The sequence below is a fragment of the Mauremys reevesii genome, linkage group 6, assembly GCF_016161935.1.
Source record: "Mauremys reevesii isolate NIE-2019 linkage group 6, ASM1616193v1, whole genome shotgun sequence".
NCBI lineage: Eukaryota > Metazoa > Chordata > Testudines > Geoemydidae > Mauremys > Mauremys reevesii.
The window spans coordinates 25,348,291-25,371,822 of NC_052628.1; the positions used below are offsets into that span (position 1 = coordinate 25,348,291).

General features: G+C 37.3%; 1 protein-coding gene across 3 annotated transcripts in view; it reads left to right on the top strand.

Annotated features, from left to right (window-relative positions):
* Positions 1–23,532, top strand: part of WDR70 (WD repeat domain 70) — a 224,996-nt gene that overhangs the window by 132,859 nt on the left and 68,605 nt on the right. For all 3 annotated transcript variants that reach the window (XM_039543618.1, XM_039543620.1, XM_039543619.1), the window contains exon 10: positions 1,719–1,893. In XM_039543618.1, the coding sequence (XP_039399552.1) occupies positions 1,719–1,893 (175 nt within the window). The remainder of the gene's footprint in view (positions 1–1,718; positions 1,894–23,532) is intronic.

Below are 23,532 nucleotides of genomic sequence, written 5' to 3' on the forward strand. Positions count from 1 at the left end.
CAACTCTGAAAAAGAATGGTCTTTCATAAATGCATCATTGTAAAACATTTGAGGAATTCCTTAACAGTGTAACTCAAAACTTCTGAATTTGGCTTCACAGAATTACAGTATCACAATTAATAGTTATGAAATTTCTTTGTAAATAAATAAAAGCTTGAATTAATAAGCAGCCAGCCAGTCTCCCAGACTGCCATTTTAAATAAGTTTGCTGGTTGTTGTTGATCAGAATAATTATGATAGAAAAATCTCATATGTGACAGTTCTCGGGGTACTCAGGATTGTGAGTCACCTTGTTACATGCTGCCTCTCTAATACCACCAGCCTGTCAGTCACTCTAGCACTGTCCTGTGGGTTATGCCAGTCCTGTCTTCACCTTGCAAGTTAACAAGAAGTGCACACCAGTGTCCAAGTAAAGTGTTCCCTGTGATATCCAGCCCCTGACATGAGCTACTTAGAAATCCCAGGTGCTCTGCTCCCAAAGGAACAGTGTACCCAGTTTACTAGTTTTACCTTAAATCACTGCTCCTGTGTAATACACAGCACGTATTACCACTTACAATGAAACAAAAGGTTTATTTAAGAAGGAATAGAATTTCCACTAGAAATGAATAATGATTGAAGCAAGTGGTTGCAGTACAATACAAAATCATAAAAATGCAAACTAGGGCCTACATTCATTATTAGATACAAAAGCTAGCTATTAAAGTAGGTTTCCCCCTCAAAGTTCAGTCTGTTACAGATCTGGCTAGTTTCACAGGAACCAGGATCTGATCTTTCATGAAACTCCTCTGTGAGTGGATGCAGAGTGTCTTTCTCCCCCTGTGTTATACTGAATCAGTCTTTTGTCTTTATTCACAGATGGGACAATCCCTTATCTGTTATCATGTTCCTTTTTACCTCCAAGTGGTTATTATTCTTTGCAGTTGTCCTTTGATAGTTTTCCGTTGACTGTTTTGGGATAGGGCAAGACATTAGAACCTTGCATTACAATCTCCAGCTGAGAAGGGATGGGTGAAAATTCCTTCCCACTTGAATGGGTCATCACCAAGATATATGATTTCGTGATGACTAACTTTTACCTCAAGACCATAAGACATAGTTTTCAATATAGTTACATTATTCCTTACATGCTACTTGTGCATTTCACAATAAGAAGTTATAAGCTTTCAGTAGAAACCTCACATGCTATCTTTCATGGATAAATACCATGAAAATGGTTTATTAGATGTAGTGAGTTTGTGAGGTCTGAGACAGGAGTAGCTGTTACCAATTGGCCTCAGTGTCATGATCACCTATTAGTGCACAAGTTGTACAAGCATTTATGCTCTCAGGACTTTATCCTGGGAGACTCTTACTGGCTTCTGTTGAGAGTGCTTAGCATCTTACAAGATCAGTCCCTTTATTTTGTGTCAGACTCTCCTTATTTGGTGAAATTTTAATGAATGTATATGTTCATTAAGGAGGAATGGGAGTTTACACCTCTGAACAGTGAGGAATTGAAATATACGGCCCATTTTTGTAAAGTGCTTTTATACATTACTGACCAGCAGACCATAGTTTATGTATATTTTAGAGTTACTGTTATTAACTAAATAAAATTACATACCATGGGGTTTTTTTTAGTTCAGTTATACTGAAAAAAGTGGTTGCCTCATGTCATATTCTTTAATATGTGTTAACTGTTTGTAAAGCAATTATTTCTTTACATCTCTTGACAGGACTGTGAGGACATGGGATGTTAACAATGACAAAAAGCACAAAGGTGTGTTTAAACCACGGTCAGTTCAAGGTAAACGGGTGATTCCTACAACTTGCACGTATAGCAGAGATGGTAAACTTATTGCAGCTGGCTGCCAAGATGGCTCCATCCAGATCTGGGACAGGAATATGAATGTAAGTGAAGTATACTTTTTAACTTTAGCAAGATAACTGTTAATAAACCTCTACCTCGATATAACGTGACCTGATATAACACGAATTCGTATATAATGTGGTAAAGCAGTGCTCCGGGGCGGGAGCGGGGCTGCGCACTCCGGTGGATCAAAGCAAGTTCGATATAACATGGTTTCACCTATAACGCGGTAAGATTTTTTGGCTCCCAAGGACAGCGTTATATTGAGGTAGAGGTATATATGAAATGCTAAATTTTGAAGAAGTTTTTAAGATGTTTTATATTTTATACTTAAAATATTTTTTTTTCTGAAAGATGAGCATTTGGTAAATGAGGTTTAATATTTCCCCTGCTACCACACCTCTGCCATAGCAGTGCCTGCTGCTACCCCACCCAAACAAATAACGGCAGGAAATTGACTAGCTAGCAACCTGATTTTTGTCTATTTTTATATATGTAGTGACAATTATAAATAAATAAAGTACTATTTGTCTAAAGATAACAAGGTGACTAAGAAGAAGCTGTCACTTCCTATAGGCTCTTATGACATTAAAAAATACATGTCGGTGTTCTACTCCAGATGTTGAATAAATAATTCATCCACTTTGGAATGGGTGATACAGGTAATATACAGAGGAGGATAAAGTCAAAACACACAAAGATGGGAATGCACCTCAAGTAAAAATCTATTCCTGTATTGTCCAAAATGTGAAATGTAACACGGGGGTGATATTACTCCAAAAGACCATTGACTGGAAATCCCAACATTTCATGGTTATGCTACATCCTCAGACGGGTATGGTGAGGAGTTGGATCCTGAGCATGTGGGTAAGACCCACCAGTCAGACACCTGGGAAAGAATTCTCTATAGTCTGTCTCATCATACTATCCCCTACATAAAGTTAGCAAGCTCAGTCTTGAAACTGGTTAGATTTTTTGTCCCCACTGCTCCCATTGGAAGGCTGTTTCAGAATTTCATTCCTTTGATGGTTAGAAACCTTCATCTAATTTCAAGGCTAAACTTACTGATGGCCAGTTTATATCCATTTGTTCTTGTGTCCACAGTGGCACTTAACTTAAATAACTCCTCTCCCTTCCTGGTATTTATCTCTCTGATGTACTTATAGACACAGTATCTCCCTTCAGCCTGTGTTTGGCTAGGCTAAACAAGCCATGCTCTTTGAGTCTCCTTTCATAAAACAGGTTTTCCATTCCTTGGATCATCCTAGTAGCCCTTCTCTGCACCTGTTCCAGTTTGAATTCATCTTTCTTAAACATGGGAAACCAGAACTGCACATAGTATTCCAGATGAGGTCTCACCAGTGCCTTGTATAATGGTACTTACACTTCCCTGTCTGTGCTTGCATGATGCATCCTAGGACTGCATTAGCCTTTTTCACGGCTTCATCACATTGGTGTCTCATAGTCATCCTGTGGTCAACCAGTACACCCAGGTCTTTCTCCTGCACTGTCACTTCCAACTGATAAATCCCCATCTTATAGCAAAAATTCTTGTTGTTAATCCCTAATTGCATGACCTTGCACTATTAAATATCAACCCATTTCTATTACTCCAGTTTACAAAGTCATCCGGATCTTCTTGTATGATATTCTGCCCCTCGTCCATATTGGCAATATCTCCCAAATTTGTGTCAGCCGCAGATTTTATTATCACACTCCCACTTTTTGTGCCAACATCATTAATAAAAATGTTAAATAAGATTGGTCCCAAGACCGATCCCTGAGGAACTCCACTGTAACCTCCCTCCAGCCTGCCAGTTTAACTTTCAGTATGACATGTTGTATTCTCTCCTTTAACAAATTCTTTATTGACTTTCAGTTATCATATTAATCCCATCTTCTCCAATATAACTAATAATTTCCCATGTGGAACTGTATCAGATGCCTTACTGAAATCCATGTAGATGAGAGCTATTGCATTTCCTTTGTCTACAAAATGAGTTATTTGCTCAAAGAAAGAAATCAGGTTGGTCTGGCATGATCTACCTTTTGTAAAAACATGTTGTATTTTATCCCAATTACAATTTACCTCTATTTCCTTAACTGCTTTCTTTTTCAAAATTTGTTTCAAGATTTTGCATACAATTGAAGTCAAACTAACAAGCCTGTAGTATCCCAGATCACATTTTTTCACTTTCTTAAAAATAGGAGTTCTATTACCAATTCTCCAGTCGTAGTATACAACCCTCGAGTTTACAGATTGATTAACAATTCTTGCTATTGGACTTGCAATTTCATGTACCAGTTCTTTTAATATTGTTGGTGGAGATTATCCAGTCCCCAGATTTAGTTCCATTAAACAAGTTTGACTTCCACCTCAGATGTGGTAATTTCTACTTCCATATCCTGGTTCCCATTAGCCATCCTACCACTACCCGTACCTGGCTGTTCGCAAAATATACAGAAAATTCAGCCATTTTGTCAGTTACCAATAACTTTTGTTATGTTCTTTTCTATTATATTTATTTTCAGGTAAATTGTTAAAGCAAATTGAGTGACAGTGCACTTGGTACCTTTATTTAATAACCTCCTTCCTAGCTTCTTAAATACACTGGCCCAGATCATTCCCTCCTGTAGTGAAATCATAGATTATTAGGGTTGGAAGGGACCTCAGGAGATCATCTAGTCCAACCCCCTGCTCAAAGCAGGACCAATCCCCAAATGGCCCCCTCAAGGATTGAACTCACAACCCTGGGTTTAGCAGGCCAGTGCTCAAACCACTGAGCTATCCCTCCCTCACTATCCCTTTCAATGGAAAGGAATTGGATAGGCTTGGGATCTATGACTATTCCCTTGGGTAGATCCTTCCACATTGTCCTCATGGCCATCCCCAGCACCCCATTGAAAAATGTTACAGGACCTGACCCCAAACCTGACTACCTCTTGGGATTCGCAGGCAGCCAGGAGCATGTGTGCAGAGACACTGGACCTTCTATTCTGACTCTGCCTTCCTCAGCTCACTAACTATTTGGCTCCAAAGGACTGCTCTTTCGCTTTGCTGCTCTAGGGAAAGGCTACATGGAAAAGATCACACAGATTGGGATTGTATTATCTTCTTGAGTAAACTGTGCAGAACCAGGCCCATCTACTCCTCTCTGACTTCCCCAGTCTCTGTATCTTCCCCTCCCCCCAAATAGATACTGGACATGCAGAGAATCCCCTCTGGGGTTTGGAGATTCGACAGATGGTGCAGCAGAGATGGCAGTAAGGGGATGATCCACACAAGGAGGTACCTCTCACTGCCTGGGGGACACGCACATTCATTCAATGGAAAAAAAAAAAAAAGAAGACAGATTCAAGTTCATAATCCAGAGTGATCTCTTTATAATATTAAATGTAATTATAATTTATTTTTTTTTTTATCAATGTAAAATCTAATTATTCATTTGTTTAGTCAGCATTCCCTGTTTGGGGTATGAGAGTCCTTGGCATATGGGCTCAGAACTTTATAGCTAGCAGGATCTGTTAGTACTTTGTGTGTACCCTCTATGGGTAGGTTATTCCATAGATGCCAGTTACAATATTTTTTGCTTTTCTTCTGAAGGATCTAATACTGCTGTAGTCCCGGATTGTTACTGCTTATTTAATTTCACAAGAGTGAGCACCCACATAGGAAATACCCAAAGAAGAAAGGCAATTTGTCAGTAATGGTTCCTGAATACGATTGTCTATATGGATCTATATTCCCTGCATATTTTCCCCAGTTCTTCAAGACTATGGATTATTGATTCAGTGTCAGGAACTATGTCAATTAGAAACACTGTCCATTTTATACTCTTTGGCTCAAGCATACAACCCAACAAACACTAGAAAGCTTTGAGCTCATAAGTTATGGCCACATGCATCCTTAGAATGTGGATCCTTACAGGTAGTCACCCCAGAGAACCAAAATTATCGGGATATAACTTTCTTTACATCACATATGTTTTAATGGTTGTAAAAGTTTAATAAAGAATTAAATGGAATTACATTGGGAGTAGCTAATATATTCTTGTCTGAATTTGCTGAATAAAACAATAATATGTTGTCTGTGGGAATGTATGTTCAATTTCCAATATTTGTATGTGGTGATGGTTAAGTATATGAAGTCATGGCCATTTAAACTTTTGTGCAAATCCTGCCATGTTGTTACATGGCACAGTATTTCTGAGGAATACCATCCAGAAAACACTGTCATAGAGCTGCATTAGCAAATAACTGTGTCATAATCAATAGTACAAATTATCAGAATAGGGCCCAATTATTTAGAAGCTGAAGTAGTAATAAGCACTAGTAGGAAAAAATTTTTTAGAGCCAAGCTTATGTTGTAAATCCTTGAAAATGTGACAGCTCTACTACAACATGATGGCTTTATTGAACAAAAGGTTATTGGTGATCAATTTTTAACTTAAATAAAGTATCATAGTAATAGCAACCAGTTCAACTTCTCGTGTCAAAACTCTAATCTTGGAAAAGGGGAACAAGCAATTTTGGGACTTCACAAAGATTAAGCAAAGTTTGATTGCAGTGTGGAAAGAGAAAGTATGGAGATATAAAGGGAGAAAAAGCTCACTCTGATCATATTTAAAGTACACTCTATTTTTCGTTTGTCATCTATTTTTATTTCTGTTTTTTTTCCACTGTAAACCTAGTAAAACTTCCTCATGGCATGGAGTTTTTAGAACTCACTCTAAGTGTAAACTTCTTTTAACAGAATAATAAATTTTTCAGAGACTGGCTTTCATCACCTATGTATGCTGTTGATTTAAACATATACAGTATTGAAATATTAAACGTTCTGGTGTAGCTTTAACAATAATGCTCTTGGTGATCTGCTTATTCATGTGCTTTTCTTTATGAACCTTTGTGTGTCTTTATAAAATGACATATTACAATGCTGATAGAGTGCACTTTAAAGTGATTATGAATAATTTAAAGATGTATTCCATATATCTTTATCTCTTTTTCCAACCAGTGACCTCTAGGTAACTAAGGATACTAAACTGGTTGTCAGAGAGAAATTAATCTTATAATCTTTCTTTTGAATTTGGATTTTTTTTTTAAAAAGACTAAGATGATTTCCCTCTTCAGTGTTGTTGAGAGTCATTTGAAAATACACACATCTCTTTATTAAAACAGTCATTACAATTTTGTTTCAATGGCATTTGTATTTGAAGGTATCTGGGTGCCTAACAGAAAAAATACTTGTGTATTCCTAAAACTAGGCATTTTGAAAAAGACAACATGGCCAAATAAAATCAATATCTAAAGCAGCATAAATAACTCACCAATAAATTACCACATCAACAATAAATAAAAAAATAAAGGAACTCCTGGGGAAAATAGTGTTCTCAAATTTAAATTTTGAGATTTTTTCATTTGGCAAATAATCTCAATTTATACTTTTTTCATTATAGCTATATATATGCTATATAAAGTGTCCTGAAGAGGAATTGGGACGAGAGTAAGCCTGAATAGTGCACAGGATCTAGGAGGAAATTCCAAGTATGAGAAAAGGCACAGAGGTGTTTGTGGAAGAAGGAAAGCAGGGAAATGTCAAGACATGTCAAACTGACACAAAGCACTGGGTGTAAGCAGTAGGAGTTGATACAGAAGTAGGTAGGAACAAAGCTATGAAGCACCAAGAAGTGGGGATAAGGAGTTTGAATTTGATGCAGAAATATAGAGGAGCGATGCTTTTCTTTTGTTTTTTGAGAGATTTTTTTAGTATGTTCATTCATCAAACCGTCATTTGACTTTGTTGGAGTGCATGCAGTGTTTCATGTATGACTCAGACTTTGCTGTATCACAGTAAAACCGTTTCAGAACGGAAATTAAGGTATACAGATGTATCCTGAAAAATACTTACTGCTCCGTAATGACACATCACTATTGTCTGAAGGGACAAGCATTCTAAATAACTGTTTACATTAGACCAGTTGGTACCCATTCCCATGCCATTGTTGGGGACTGTGATTTGGCCCTTACAGAGCAGAAAGAAAGACAAAACATGGTAATATGGTTTAAATCAGCCACCACATTATCAATTCCATTCTAATAGAATAATCAGGCAAAAAATGATCCAATGCGAGTCTTGGAGGAGATGATGGAGAAAGAAGGGGGAGGGGGCAGCTGTCCTGATTCACCCTCCACCAAAGGATTAAGAGGAGTTTCAACACCATTGCTGAAAACTCCAACAACCCTGCCTGCATATCAGGATTGCTACAAATCAAATTGAGGGGTGAGGAGAGAGTTTCTTGCTGTATTGTACTAGACTTCAGGCTCACCCCTCTACCTATAGCCAATATCATCCCATATACTTGGTCCCATGTTCCCAGGATCTGTGAACACCTTTAATCCCTCATAGTGGACCCAAACATAGTTTTAACAAACAAGATCATTAACCCAAAGCACCCTACTTATTGGGCCTCCAGGGTGCCAAGAGGAAGACCCTCTCTTCCTCCACCAACCCCACCACCCAGCAGCAGCTACTCCACAACACTTCAGCAAATTTGATACAGACAGAATACTACTTTCTCTGCCCCCATAAAAGCTTAATGCCCCCTGCATGCCTAGAAACTTGGTCTCAACCTGACACTAGGGGTGGGAGGAACACTAGCAGTCATAGTATATGAAAGGGGGCTAATAAAGCTCTTCCCTGGGTCAGTAAGAGACAGTCAGCTCCCATGGCACCCTTTGAAGCAGCTAGTCAGCCGTAATGCTGGCAGAAAGCCATCCCTTATGTAAACCCACGCCCAGCAGCCCACTGGGGAAGGTAGTGGAATCCACCTGGTAGGGCTCCATGTCTTTTCCTTGCCATAACATCTAGGGCAGCCCCACTGGTGGCTGTGGGAGCATTACTCTTCTGCTCCAGATATGACCAACAAGTATAACACCTGAGCACAGGAATCATGTTGGTTTATCTCTTGAAGAAGCTATTGTTCTATAGTACTGTTAAACTATTTAATACACTGTAACATCATTAGGGTGAATAAAAGTTACATATAATAAATGTTTACATGACACATTGAAGTATTAAGCAGGGTTTTGATTTTATCTGTAGTCTGTGTACAAATAAGCACTATAGTTAATATAGATTATAAGATATATATTTATAGCTTTCTGTGCATTACTCAAAAGAATGTTATTTATAAAATTTTTGTTCAAAGACTTATTGCAACAAACTGAACACTCTCCCTCCCTTCTCACATCTCTTCTCTGCCTAGTTCTCATTCCTACTCCCTAGTTACTAGCTAAATCCATCAGATGTTAGTCGAAGCCACGTCACTTTAGAAATTTATTCTTTTCCATATTGCATTATAGTGTTAAGGCCAAGAGTTTGGTTTTATGATCAGATTCACTTTTTTACTTTTTACTAGCAACATGGTCTTTGAATGTTTGATTCAGTTTTCTCTCTCCTTCTGCTGTTTTTTGGTGAAATTCCAAATCTCCCAGCTGTATGTCATGACAGTAAAAATGCTTTGGAGGAACACTTTTTGTCTTCATGAAACAGACATTGGTATCTTGCTTCCCAAGCTAATGCTGAAGTTAGCCAAATGTACTCCAGCTTTGTCTTGCTTTTCCCCAACATGATCATGATCAATTCTAATCACCTGCCTTGGAGAGTTTTTTTCGTAGTCTCGTCAATCTGTATATTTTTCTCACGTCCATATGTTGGCTATACATGGTTTTTCCTTAAGGTTCATGTGCATGTGCACAGACAGTACACATTAGGAGAACTATCTGTCCACTTCTCATAACTATTTTGAACCACTGTCAGCTTGTCTGACAACTACAGATTCAAAGGGTAGGAAAGTAACTTCACTCATCTTTATAATAGAGTGAAAATAGTAGTATTAAATACTTAACCACATATTGACGCATTAAAACAGTGCAAACTTGGGTACTCTGAGGGTGGAACAAGAGAAGTGAATGGCAAGTATGGGAGGAAGAGGAGGAAATGAGAGAAGAGATGTGGTTTAAATAAAATTTTGAAGGACCTGCACAACCTTATTCATTTGCAGATCAAAGCTGCCAAAATGTTAGATCTACCTGAAATATTAGTAGAGTTAAAAGTATTGAATCATTCTAAATATATTTTTAATACTGGAATGGAGAACTTGTCTTTTGGTCAGTTAACTTCTACGTGTCCCAGTTTTCACCATTTGGAAATTGGGAATAATACCTGTTTCAAGATACGTTGTGAGGCTAAAGTCACATTTCAGATCTTTGAGGGGGTAGGTAAAAAATAGCGTGTTTTGTTAATTGAGTAACATTTCTGAAAGCTACCTTGTGGCATTTTACTAAACTTTCTGTAGAGTCCATAATCGACCAGTCCCTGGAAACTATTGAGATGCTCTTCCTTGAGTATGTGAAGTGACTTTTCTGTATAATAGATTCTGTATCTGAATCCCGTTTCTCAGTCTCAGGGACAGTCTTGGCTCATTTTGTAAGTTTGTGAGGTATGTCACTATCGTTTAAACCATTGTAAACAAAATAGTAAATGATTAATTTACAGCAGATAGATAATAGTAGAAGTGCTATCTTTTGTATACAGCAAAATATTAACCAAAAATGTAAAACATCTTGCAAGTCTCAGCATAATTTTTTATTTGCTCTTAAGCGATTGATTTTTTGCTGATGAAGAGGTGATATACCTAAGGGTGAATTTGTATATTTTTTTAATCTAATAGTTTCATAGGAAGACTTACTCTAAGTGATATGGTCAGTTCCTCATATTTTTTAGCTGTTTTTTCAGATATTTCTTAAACAATGGCCAGGATATTAGTCTGCTACTGCTTGTCCTTGTATTAAGTTTCTATTCATTTTTAAGGCCTACTTTGATGGTAAAATGTGGTAATATTTTATTTTAATGAGTGTCAAAGAGCCCAACCTCTGTTATATACTTACATTACAGAACTTAAAATACAATAATAATGACGCCCCATGCTATCCAAATAGACTGCTCACAGTAAAATCACCAAAGTTGACAAAACGATAACCCCTATAACTATTTGCCGAACAACCCTCAAACCACACTACCCTCAAAAACCTGATGGCAAAAGAAAAAGAGATGGGCCTTGTAGTATGCCCTAAAGATTAACAGATCTGAGCTCTACACCTAGTAATTTACCAGTACTCGTCTTAAAAGTATTTTCCAAATATTTGTATGATTTATAGAACTAAGATAAATATATTTCTGTATTTAGCAATTGTTTGCTTTTAAAGGCTTTTTGTAAGCGTTAGGTTTGAATTGTAAAATGTGACAGCAGGAAAAAAAAGTTGTAACAGGGACTGTATTTTCAGATCTGAAAAGTTTTACAAATAATGGAGCCATTTTGAAGATATACTACACAACCAACAACATGGCTCTAGATTAGATAATGCACACAGACTGTGTAAGATTGATTTTTTTGGCCTGAGAGGGGTGACCTTTTTGCTTTAGACTGGGAATATAAGCCCAGAGCTTACTTGGAAAGTATTTTGTAAACTTTATCTTGCTGTCCTTATTAATGGACTTTACAGCTGATGTTGCCAGACAATGCAATGAAAGCAAATAGGACGTTATGAGACTTGCTGTTAATATTTTCTCCTTTAAATGAAAAGTCCTCTGCTGGAATGTGTGTGTCTGTGTGTGTATATGTATTTGTTAAAAGACTGATTTTTTTTGCAGTTGTAGTCTGCTCTTTCCATTTGTGAAGACCTAGCTCTCAGGGCTAAATAAATATTTGCGCCAAAATGTAGCCTCTTAAAAACGAGGTTTTATTTGTTTGCCCACATCCACTCAAATGCAGTGTTCAGTACCAGAACATCATGCAGACTTGTGCAATATTATAAGTTTTCATTTGTGGTAATTTAAAGCTTTCCAATATTGCTAGCTTGGTGTATTCTCTTTATGCCAGATAGACTGTACTCAGCACTTCAGCTATATGATACACGTTTGTGTGTGTCTCTTTTTTTTTCTTTATGTAGAAATGGGCTTTTCTTAACATCATTATGTCTTAAAAATGTTTTTTTCAGTAAAACAAACCAATTTACTGATAGCTAAGGTTCTAAATCCTGTGGGTTCGGGGACAGAAAGGCCCACTGCTGCTCCTACATGTCATACGAGGTGACTTAAGGGGGGCTGCCTGGAGACTGATGGGCTCCGCCAGGTTAGAAATTTGCCCAAGACATACCATATTATGAGCAAGTCAATCATGTCCATACCAGATTGGTTGCAGTCTGGATTAATAATGACTGCGGCAACCGTCTCCCACCAGGGTGGATGCGACAAGTATACTACTGTCCCACCAAAGAGGATCCGTGGAAGAGATAACATCACTATAGCCACATGGAATGTAAGGACATTGAGACAAATAGGGAAGTTGAAAAAACTCACGTACGAAATGGAACAATACTCCTGGCACCTCCTAGGATTCTCAGAGGTCAGATGGAAGAACTTTGGAGAGACACTAACGGAAGAAGGCCAAGTACTCTATTACTGTGGAGAGGACAAACATGTCAACAGCATAGGATTTCTTGTGCATAAAGATATCAAGAATTCAGTATTAGGATGCCACCCAATATCAGCAGGCTTACCTCCATCCATCTAAGGGCAGTACCGTTCAGTATCACAGTGGTACAAGTCTATTCCTCTATAACAGACTATGACGATGAGCAAATTGAAGATTTTTACAATCAGCTCCAAAACATCATCAATACGGTACACAAGAAAGATATCCTGATTGTACAGGGAGATTGGAATGCTATAGTGGGTACTGACGCACAGGCAGATTGGCGAGATTATTGTAGCGGTAACCAATGAGAGAGGACTGAAACTTTTGGAGTTTGCCAGCTATAACAATCTGGTTCTTGCAAACACATTAGGAGCACATAACGCATCCAGATGATCAACATGGCATGCACTTAATGGTTTGCATCACAGTCAGATGGACTACATCATGGTGCAAAATTTTGTTCTGGGTTCAGTAGAGCTAAAACAAGGAGCTTCACCGGTGCGGATATTGGAAGTGATCATGACCTTGTCATGCTAAACTTTTGGCTGCAGCTAAGGAAAATTATCAGGCCAAAGTTCAGCAGAATCACGTTTGACTTAGAAAGACTTAGAGACCGAAGCATTGCAGAGTCATTCCAAGCAACGATCAGCAGAAAATTTGCTCCGCTGCTTTGCTCTAGAGGAAGACCTAGAAACAATGACCAACAATTTCAATGCTGTAATGAATGAGGCAGCAATGGACATTCTTGGGAAACACCATAAGACGACAAAACCTTGGGTCACAAATGAAATACTACAAATGTGTGACAGAGAAATAGAGAGACAAGAACAGCACTGAGGGAGCTGATAAATAGAAAGCGATTGGCAGAAAGATCAAGAAAGGAATGAAGGTGGCCAAGGAGACATGGATCAAAAAACAATGCTCTAAAATTGAAGAGTGTATCAATAATAAAAATAGCAAATGAGCCTTCCAGATTGTAAAAGATCTGACGAAGGAAAGCTGGACCAAAGCTAACACAATTCAAGACAAAGAAGGGAACAGTCTTACAGAAGAAAAGGACATCATCAATAGGTGGACAAATTATTGCTATGATCTATACAACCACCAGACAAATGAAGATCTTAGTGTCCTTCAACAGAGGAGGATGACTTTCCAATACTGCATGAAGAAATGAAGACAGCTGTGAAATCACTCAAGAACAGAAAGGCCACAGGTATTGACAACATTGCAGCCAAACTGATAAAATTCAGAGGAGAAATAGTAATATATGTACTCACCAAGATCTGCAACAAGATCTGGCAGACTGGTGAGTGGCTGTCTACGTGGACACAGTCACTAATCATCACTCTGCCAAAGAAAGGCAACTTGCAATTGTGTCAAAATTACCAGACCGTATAATTAGCCATCCCAGCAAAATGATGTTGAAAGTCATATTGAACATATTGAAACCACAAGCGGAGAATATCATCGCTGAAGAACAGGCTGGCTTTCATGCTGGAAGAAGTACCACAGAACATATTTTCAATCTTCATGTTCTATGTGAGAAGTACTTACAACACCAGCAGGACATCTACCACATCTCTGTTGACTTAAAGAAGACGTTTGACAGAGTATGGCACGAAGCTGTCTGGGCAACCATGAAGAAGTACAATGTTGGCCGTAAGCTTATTCTTACCATTAAACAACTGTACGCCAAGGCCAGCAGTGCAGTTCTCGTCAATGGCACAATAGGAGAGTGTTTTCGTACCAGTGTTGGAGTCCAGCAAGGCTGCATTCTTTCGCCCACACTGTTCAACATCTACTTAGAGTGCATAATGACTGATGCCCTAGAAGATCACATATGCACAGTCAGCATTGGAGGGCGAACAATTTCAAATCTTCAGTTTGCTGATGACATTTATGGCCTGGCACGTAGCAAAGATGAACTTGCCTGCATTGTGAAACGATTGGCTGAAACCTCCGCAAAATACGGCATGGAAATCAGTGCAAAGAAAACCAAGCTGATGACAAACAAATGTGACGGGATCAGCTCACATATCACTGTCAGTGGACAAGAGCTGGAGACAGTGAAACAGTTCAAGTATTTGGGGGCAATCATTACTGATGAAGGATTAAAGGCAGAAATTCTGGCAAGAACTGTGCAAGCAACAGTGGCAAAGCTAAAATCAATTTCGAGGAACAAGTACATCTCCCTGGAATCCAAACTGAAACTACTGCATGCACTGGTCATCTCCATTTTTCTGTATGTATGCGAGACATGGACCCTTAAAGCAGAACTTGAATGGAAAATACAGGTAGTAGAAATGAGATACTTCCATAAAATCCTGGGCATCTCCTACTTCGACCACGTCACTAATGAAGAGGTCCACAACATCATCATCCAACATGCTGGGTTATATGAAGACCTCCTGACAACCATGAAGAAGGTAGACAGAAGAAGAGATGGATTGACAACACAAAAGAGTCGACAGGAATGGACTTCGCGGAGACTCAAGCACTGACACACAATCGTCAGGGATGGAGACAATTGGTTGATTGCTCATCAGTGATGGTTCCCAACGGGCAATGCACTTATGGTAGTGATGATGATGAAGTTTCTAAACAAACAGGTCAATATACAGAATATAGATATAGATCAGTAGAAATACTGCAGCGTCTCACCCTAAGAGCATGCTACATGGGGATGTTAATTTGAATTATTTGTTTGTTCTAAGTGCACCATGGAAAAAGGGGTAAACATTGAGGTGGCAAAATTTGCAATGATAAAAAACTACTCAAGATAGTTAAGTCCCAAGCAGACCGTGAAGAACTACAAAAGGATCTCACAAAACTGGGTGACTGGGCAACAAAATGGCAGATGAAATTCAGTGTTGATAAATGCAAAATAATGCACATTGGAAACCATAATCCCAACTATACATATAAAACGATGGGGTCTAAATTAGCTGTTAACACTCAAGAAAGAGATCTTGGAGTCATTGTGGATAGTTCTCTGAAAACATCCATTCAATGTGCAGCGGCAGTCAAAAAAGCAATCAGAATGTTGGGAATCATTAAGAAAGGGATAGCTAAAGAGACAGAAAATATCATGTTGCCTCTATATAAATCTATGGTATGCCCACATCTTGAATATTGCATGCAGATGTGGTCGCCCCATCTAAAAAAAGATATATTGGAATTGGAAAAGGTTCAGAAAAGGGCAACAAAAATGATTAGGGGTATGGAGCGGCTGCCGTATGAGGAGAGATTAATAAGTCTGGAACTTTTCAGCTTGGAAAAGAGATGACTAAGGGGGAATATGATAGAGGCCTATAAAATCATGACTGGTGTGGAGAAAGTAAATAAGGAAGTATTATTTACTCCTTCTCATAACACAAGAACTAGTGTTCACCAAGTGAAATTAATAGGCAGCAGGTTTACAACAAGCAAAAGGAAGTATTTTTTTACACAACTCACAGTCAACCTGTCCAACTCCTTGCCAGAGGATGTTGTGAAGGCCAAGACTATAAAGGGTTCAAAAAAGAACTAGATAAATTCATGGAGGATAGATCCATCAATGGCTATTAGCCAGTATGGGCAGGGATGGTGTCCCTACCCTCTGTTTGCCAGAAGCTGGGTATGGGCAAGAGGGGTTGGATCACTTGATGATTACCTGTTCTGTTCATTCCCTCTGAGGCACCTGGCACTGACCACTGTCAGAAGACAGAATACTGGGCTAGATGGACCTTTAGTCTGACCCAGTATGGCCGTTCTTATGTTCTGAATATCACTGTTGCAAATAAACAAAAGGCTTCCATTTTGGCCCAAGCAAATAATAAACTAATGGATCCGTAGAGATTTTTGAAGAGGGCAGCCTTGCTACAACTGGAAGTTTCTTGTGTAAAATATAAGACAAGGCACCCAAATATACCAGGGGTAGTTAATAGGAGGGACCGTAGGCCAAATCCAGACCACCAGGCACTTCTGAATGGATCGCAAAATCTTTTTATTTATGTATTATTGTTTTTGTGGTGTGAAAAATGTTTCTCTGGAGTCTGGACCTTGATTATATCTTGACCAAGAAATTTGGACCTTGATAAAAAATAATTGACTGCTCCTGAAATATACTGTATTTCTCTTTCAGACTCTAGGTAGGTTTTCCATAACCATACTATCCTATACTTTAATTCCACAGGTGTATGTGCCAGACCTTTGCTCTAGAAACTGGAAATCATACACTAGCTTGCCAGGAGCTAATATTAACACATTCATTTATTATTCTTTTTTTGTATATGTCTGTTTCAGCCAGTACATCATAATCTGTACCCTGAAACTAACAGCATATGATTGTCAGATTTTTTTCCCCTTTTGTTACAATAAAATGTGCACTGCTATATTTCTAAGTGCATTTCTCATTTATATAATAAACAATTTATAATAGGGAACTATCTGACTGTTTGCACTAGCTAGTATAGTGGTGAGAGGCAGTTCTAAATCTCAGTCTTTCACCCCTGATGGAAATACCAGAAGGATCCTTCTTTGAATTGGTGTATAGTCAAAGAAAGAAAGCTTATGCCATAATGAAATATGTTCTTTCTTTGGTTTACTATTAAGCGAGAGAATATATACTACAGAAATTGCTGAGAAACTACATAGTACTGGTTGAAAACAGTTTTTTGAAATATTGGAAATGCTATAGTTAGATAAGTAGAGCGATTAATATGATGGCATTTAAATATAGCACGTCAGATATTGAGACCCTTACTCAGGCAAATCCCCATTCACTTTAAGGACTTGGCCTATTAACAACAACAACATTAAATTTGAATTCTTTTTTTTTCATAGCTTAAAAAATAATATGAAGAGTGACCTTTATGAGTGAGTCAGAAAATTGAAAAGTTCCAAATTTTGTTCTAACAAGATGATAGGTCACAGAGGTGAACTGAGTTTCCAAAGTGAAGATTTCTAGATACCGTAGTATATACACCACTGACACTAGTTAAGCACATTATTGGTTTAGAGCCAGGTAGGATCTGTAATGGGAAGTTTGCAGAGGGCATGAGTGTTTTTACTGTAGTTTTGTAGTATGTTGCTCTTTCTTGAGACAAGTGAGAAGGACAGCAGATTGGTACTTTATGTTTCACACAAACAAGGATAAACATAACTTTGTGCAGCTCCTAATCTTTATGTTTATATTATTACAAAGAATCCTAGAATTCATATCTCTTGCCATACTCGGGATAATAATTTTGCTGACACTGATGTGGATTTGTAAAACATGTTATATAAATTATTTTAGACTTTTTAGAGGCTAGACATAGACTGAATAAATGTAAGACTGTTAAGGAAAAAAAGAAACCAAAAATATTTCCAAAAGAAGTTGATTTTGAACTAGCATCTATTTCAAACAGGGTTGTTGTTGGTTTTTTTTTGTTTGTTTTTTGGACCCCATAGATGTTTGTTTTCTTACATGATTGAGAAATGTCACCCTTCTGGAAGTTGATTTTGAAATACCATACAACATGTATCCAGTTTTCTTGTCTCTCCCAGCCTCCCATTTGGGTCCAACTATAGTGGGTGCTTGCTTCTGTTTCCTAATCAAGTTTTAGACAACTTTATGCTATGTTTTATTGGTGGAAGAACAGGGGAAATGAGATGAATAAACAGTAGGGTAAAATAGAGCAGGCTGAATTTTTGGACAAAAAATTTTCTACTTAAAAAATGGCTTTGGCACAAATGAAATTTTTCATTTATAAATGTTTTTGATCAAATATTTCAATTTTTTCAGTGGGGAAATTTTGAAACAAATAATTGTTTCCTTTTTAAAACTGAATTTTTTTTGAAATGGTGAATTTAACTTTTCCCTTGTTCTCCATCTTTTTTTCTTTTTTTGCCATTGCTTTCTAATTTGGTTTAGTTTCCTTTTTCCACTGTAACTTGTCAAAATTTCCTCAACTTTGTATAAGTTGTGGTATTAAAAGGAAAAATGTCACATGACTTGCCATACTGAGATCTAATGTTGGGGGGCAGATTATCCCAGATCTACCAACTGTAGAGTTCTTACATCTTCCCAGAGACATCTGGTACTGCCTACTTTAAGAAGCAGGAAACTGAACTAGATGGACTTCAGCTCTGATGCAGTTCCTTTGTTTCTATGTAAATTTTTCAAAAATGAAGTTTTGAAAAGTTGGAGTGGCAAAAGGAAACAAAGGAGGTGCTTATGGAAAAGTTATAATACAAGTTTTCACATTCAAAATACAGTGGATCAATTTTTGTTGGATTAACTTTATTACAATCAGTGGGGTTTACAGCAGGGATGAATCTGGCCCAATGTTTTAGATCCATAATTGCAATAACTGTGGTTATTAGAAGATGCTGTTTTATATACTGATAATATCAAGCAGTTTTTGTCTTCAAAACTATTTACAGACATCAGTTTATTAAAACTTGCAACACCCCTATAGCTAGATAGGCAAATATTACTATTCCCATTTACAGATGCTGAGACATGGCCAGAAAAGTTATTTGACTTATCTATGATCACAGCTGTGGAGACATTATCACTGTTGGGACTGGAATTTAGGAGTTTCAAGCTTTTAAATCTATGCTTAGACCAGACAATGACACCTCTCACCAGCAGTTAGAGGTCTGCCAGAGAAAGCCAGCACAGACCTACAAAATGAAAATTACATATTCTAAAAAACCTCTCTAATTTGGTAATCTTTATTGAGTGAGTTTCTGTGGATTCTAGTTAGAACACTCATAATTAAAATAGCTATTTTTCAGATAATCATACGTTAGCTTATTAAGCAAAATAAAACAATTCTTTTTCCTGATGTCCCTATTACATAAAGCTTGTTTTCAGCAGATGTTGATACTAAACAGTTAGCAGAGAGGGTGGTGAAATAGGTGGAGCATTTTCCAGCTGTGTTTTATTTAATGTATGACAATGTATGACTATTGTGATACAACGCAGACTGAAACCAGATATATCCATGGAACAGCTGCCTTCCTTGAACCACGTTAATTTTCTCATGAGATAGAGAACTCAGTTTGGTGTTGATTATGAATATTTACATTTCACACATTTTATATGTGTATGTGTCTAGTATGTCTAGATAATGAATATATATGTATGTAATAAATACAGATTTATATCTAGATACTATTTTATTTAATCAGATCCTGATTTCTCTCAATCTTTCTAATCTATAGGTATCTAAAGAGTAAGAAAGTTCACATCATATAATTTTTCATTCTGGCTAAGTTATGTAACATGTAGTTTTAAAATTAAGAAATTTTCTTGTAATGTATTTGATTGCCATTTCACTTTTATCATGTATGTCTGTCTGAACTTGTAAAAAGCAACAAAGAGTCCTGTGGAACCTTATTGACTAAAAGACGTATTGGAGCATAAGCTTTTGTGGGTAAATACCCACTTTGTCAGACGCATATAATGGAAATTTCCAGAGGCAGGTATAAATATGCAGGCCAGAATCAGTCTGGAGATAACGAGGTTAGTTCAATTAGGGAAGATGAGGCCCTCTTCTAGCAGTTGAGGTGCTAGTTTCTCCTCCCTTGGTGTTCACACCTCAACTGCTAGAAGAGGGCCTCATCCTCCCTGATTGAACTAACCTAGCTTCTAGGTGCCAGTATATCTTTTTTGAGATGAGGAGACCACATCTGTACGCAGTATTCAAGATGTGGGTGTACCATCGACTTATATAAGGGCAATAATATATTCTCCTTATTCTCTTTCCCCTTTGTAATGATGCCTAACATCCTGTTTGCTTTTTTGACCGCCTCTGCACACTGCTTGGACTTTTCAGAGAACTATGTACGATGACTCCAAGATCTTTTTCATGATTAGTTGTAGCTAAATTAGCCCCCATCATATTGTATGTATAGTTGGGGTTATTTTTTCCAATGTGCATTACTTTACCTTGTTGTAATTGGAGAATCCCTAACTCAGTGGGCCCTGGAGACTGATTGGGATATATTAGCATTACCACAGTATTATTAATAATAAATAAAAATATAATGATTTAAATGAAGTGAGAGAGAAAGAAGGACTAATCGATTTTGGGAAGTCATTCCAAGCATATGAGATAGCATGGAACAAGTCTAAAAAATTCAGGTTAAAAAAAGTAAATGTTTTGGACCTTGCAAAACCCAAATATTTTATGCAAATATTTTTAAAAAAAATATAAATGCTTATTCAGAAATTGTACTATAAAACACCAAAGCACATCTTTAAGAAGGCTTATTTATTACAAGTTGTAATCTATCTTCCTCCTGTTTAGCTTAAATCTAGTGCTGATGCATCTTGTGATGAAATGCAGTAACATGCATTATTCTCTTCAAAGTATCTTGCCAGACCCTACTCTGGTGACTGCGGTGGTTTTATTAATATCAACATTTGTTATACTTGTACCCAGAGACTTCAATCAGGATTAGGGCCCCATTATGCTAGGTACTGTGTAAATCTATTTAAAAGACAGTCTCTTCCTGGAAAAGCTTACGGTCTTCAGCTGTAGTCTTGCAAGCTGCTCCATGTGGTGTTCCATGTGGTGTTCTGGGCAAGCTGTGTGGTGTTCCATTGACTTCACCTGCATGATGCTGAGACCTCCAGATTTAAATTGATACAGCAGGAGGGAAGACTCTAAATCCTGTATGTTTTCCTTAACTTTATAGAGAACATTGTTTTTAAGGAATGGTTTAAATTTACCCACTCACCCTCAAGCAGTTCTAAATTATGCCATTGGAAATTGAATCTTAGTGCACCAGAACAGCACCTTGCAGAGGCACTGAGATCTTGATTTGAAAGATGTTAATGTAACTGGAGGATGCTTTACAAAATATCTCTTACCCTGAAAGATCCCAAGGTCTGCTGGGTAGAAGTTGATATTGCCATAAAATGTTAATTGCCCAATTTATTTAGGACTCTAGGACTGTTTCTAAAGTAAGTGCTAGATTAAAGCAAATGCAGTGCTTACTTCCTTACGTTTGAATGAAACCATATGTTTTGACAGAATATCTTTCCATTGCTTAACAATGTGCAGAAACGTTTACTCTGATCTGAATGATTAAAATCCAATATTTTCGTATTTTGTAAAAAACAACTCCACAATTTGCAACTGGTAACTGCAGATTCACAATTTATGAAGGCGAAGTCAAAACTCGCTGCTTTTTCATATGTAAACTTCATAATAATTAATTAATAAAAATTATTTCAGCAGATAACTTTGAGATTTGACAGTTTTGCAGTTTTTACTAATGTATATGTATAACTTTCAAATTTGTATGTTTTAATGGTAACTGGTGAATCATAAACTTTAAAGTTAACATGAAAGAGAAGGAGGGGAAAAATGACAACATGTAAATAAATGTGACTGATACTGCCAAAAAGAAGGTGTTCAAGTAAAATACTAAACCCTCTTGACTTATTTCCCTTCTTCCTCCCTCATGCCCTATAAGTTAACAGGATTCTCACTCTCTTCTATTTGTGTTTCCATTGTTTGTGTACTTCACAAGAATCTGATCTGCTTCCTTCTCCACTCGATATTGGAACACAATATATAAATAAAAATAGGATGTGATCTTGGAAGGCACTGAGCTTCTCATATGAGATTCTAAGCACCATTCAGGCCTGTTTAAGGCAATAGAAGTTGAGTGCATTTAGACTGGGCCCAACGTACTCTGGGTGGTATAGCTTTGCTGACATGTAGTCAGGGCAGTGGGGAAAGATGGTCCAAAATCTTACTTAATTTTTAAATAAATAAAACAACTCCCACCCTTCCCAGCAATTTACTTTCTAGCACCCTGATAGCCTACTTTGGCTTTCTAGGGATTTTTCTTTTCAAATTTGTATATTTAAAAATTGTAGTAAAATAACCTGAGTATGCTTCAGATAACTCAGTAATAATTGTACACCTGTAAACTTGGCTCATAAAAACCAACAGCCTCTGTTTGCCAGAAACTGAGAATGGGTGACAGGGAATGGATCACTTGATGATTACCTATTCTGTTCATTCCCTCTGGGGCACCTGGCATTGGCCACTGTCAGAAGACAGGATACTGGGCTAGATCAACCTTTGGTCTGACCCAGTATGGCTGTTCTTATGTTCCTTGTACAATATTTGCAATAAAACACTTGTTCTTTGAGGTTTAGCTGAGTTTACCATGATTACCTCATAAACAGGATGCACTCTCAACTTATTTAAATATTTCACAGTGTGTTGCAAAATACAAACCTTATCCTCCCCCCCCCACCAAACCCCCACCCCAATCCCTGTGCTGTTTCAAGGGATTTAGTGCTTATAAGGCAGGTTTGTTTAAAGCAGACACCTTGTCTTGGGAAAATCAAATATATGAAACAATTAATAGATCACAATACCAACCAGTAGAATATATTGTGTACAATCACAGAAGTATTGTTAGTAAAACAAACATTACTGTTCCTTTCTTGGAGAAATGTGTGTTTCTCTTTGTGGAATTCATGTAAGTTTTAAACACTGATCAAGAAATCATATTAATTTATCTTGGCTATCTGATAAATCAATTAAAAGCTGTAATTTTTTGGTCATGATTAAGATCTTTTATTTAACCACAGACACTATAGTTTAACGTATATATCTGCTTATTATCACTCAGACTCTACAATATATTTTAGACTTATTAAAATGGGGTGTCAGTTTTGTGTGTGGGCTTTGAAGTCTTACAAAGATTGTGAGAAATGTCATTTGAATAATTGTTGAAGTAATTTTGCTGCACTATAGTTAGTTCTCTATATGTCCTCTGAAAACTTGCCCATGCTGTTGTTTGCTGAAAATAGTCAAAAGAATATTTCTATTGTACATGATGCTGTTCAGGGTTTTTGTAAATGCTATGTTTGCATAGGCAAATTTAGAGAGACCTACAGACTGAAACAGTGGTGTTATAGTAATGTTAATATTTTGTCAGGCATACGGTTTTAACAAGATTTCATAAGAGAGAAACTCATCATAGTTCACTCGGTTCTTTTTTGAAGGAAAAAAACCAAACCCCACAACCCTTTGACGGTAGCTGGGCAAGTCTATTTGGAAGCAATCAGTATTTTTAATGAGAGTGTTTTCCAGCTAAGAATAAGAAATATGTTTTTCACAGGTATTTAGAAAGGGGAAA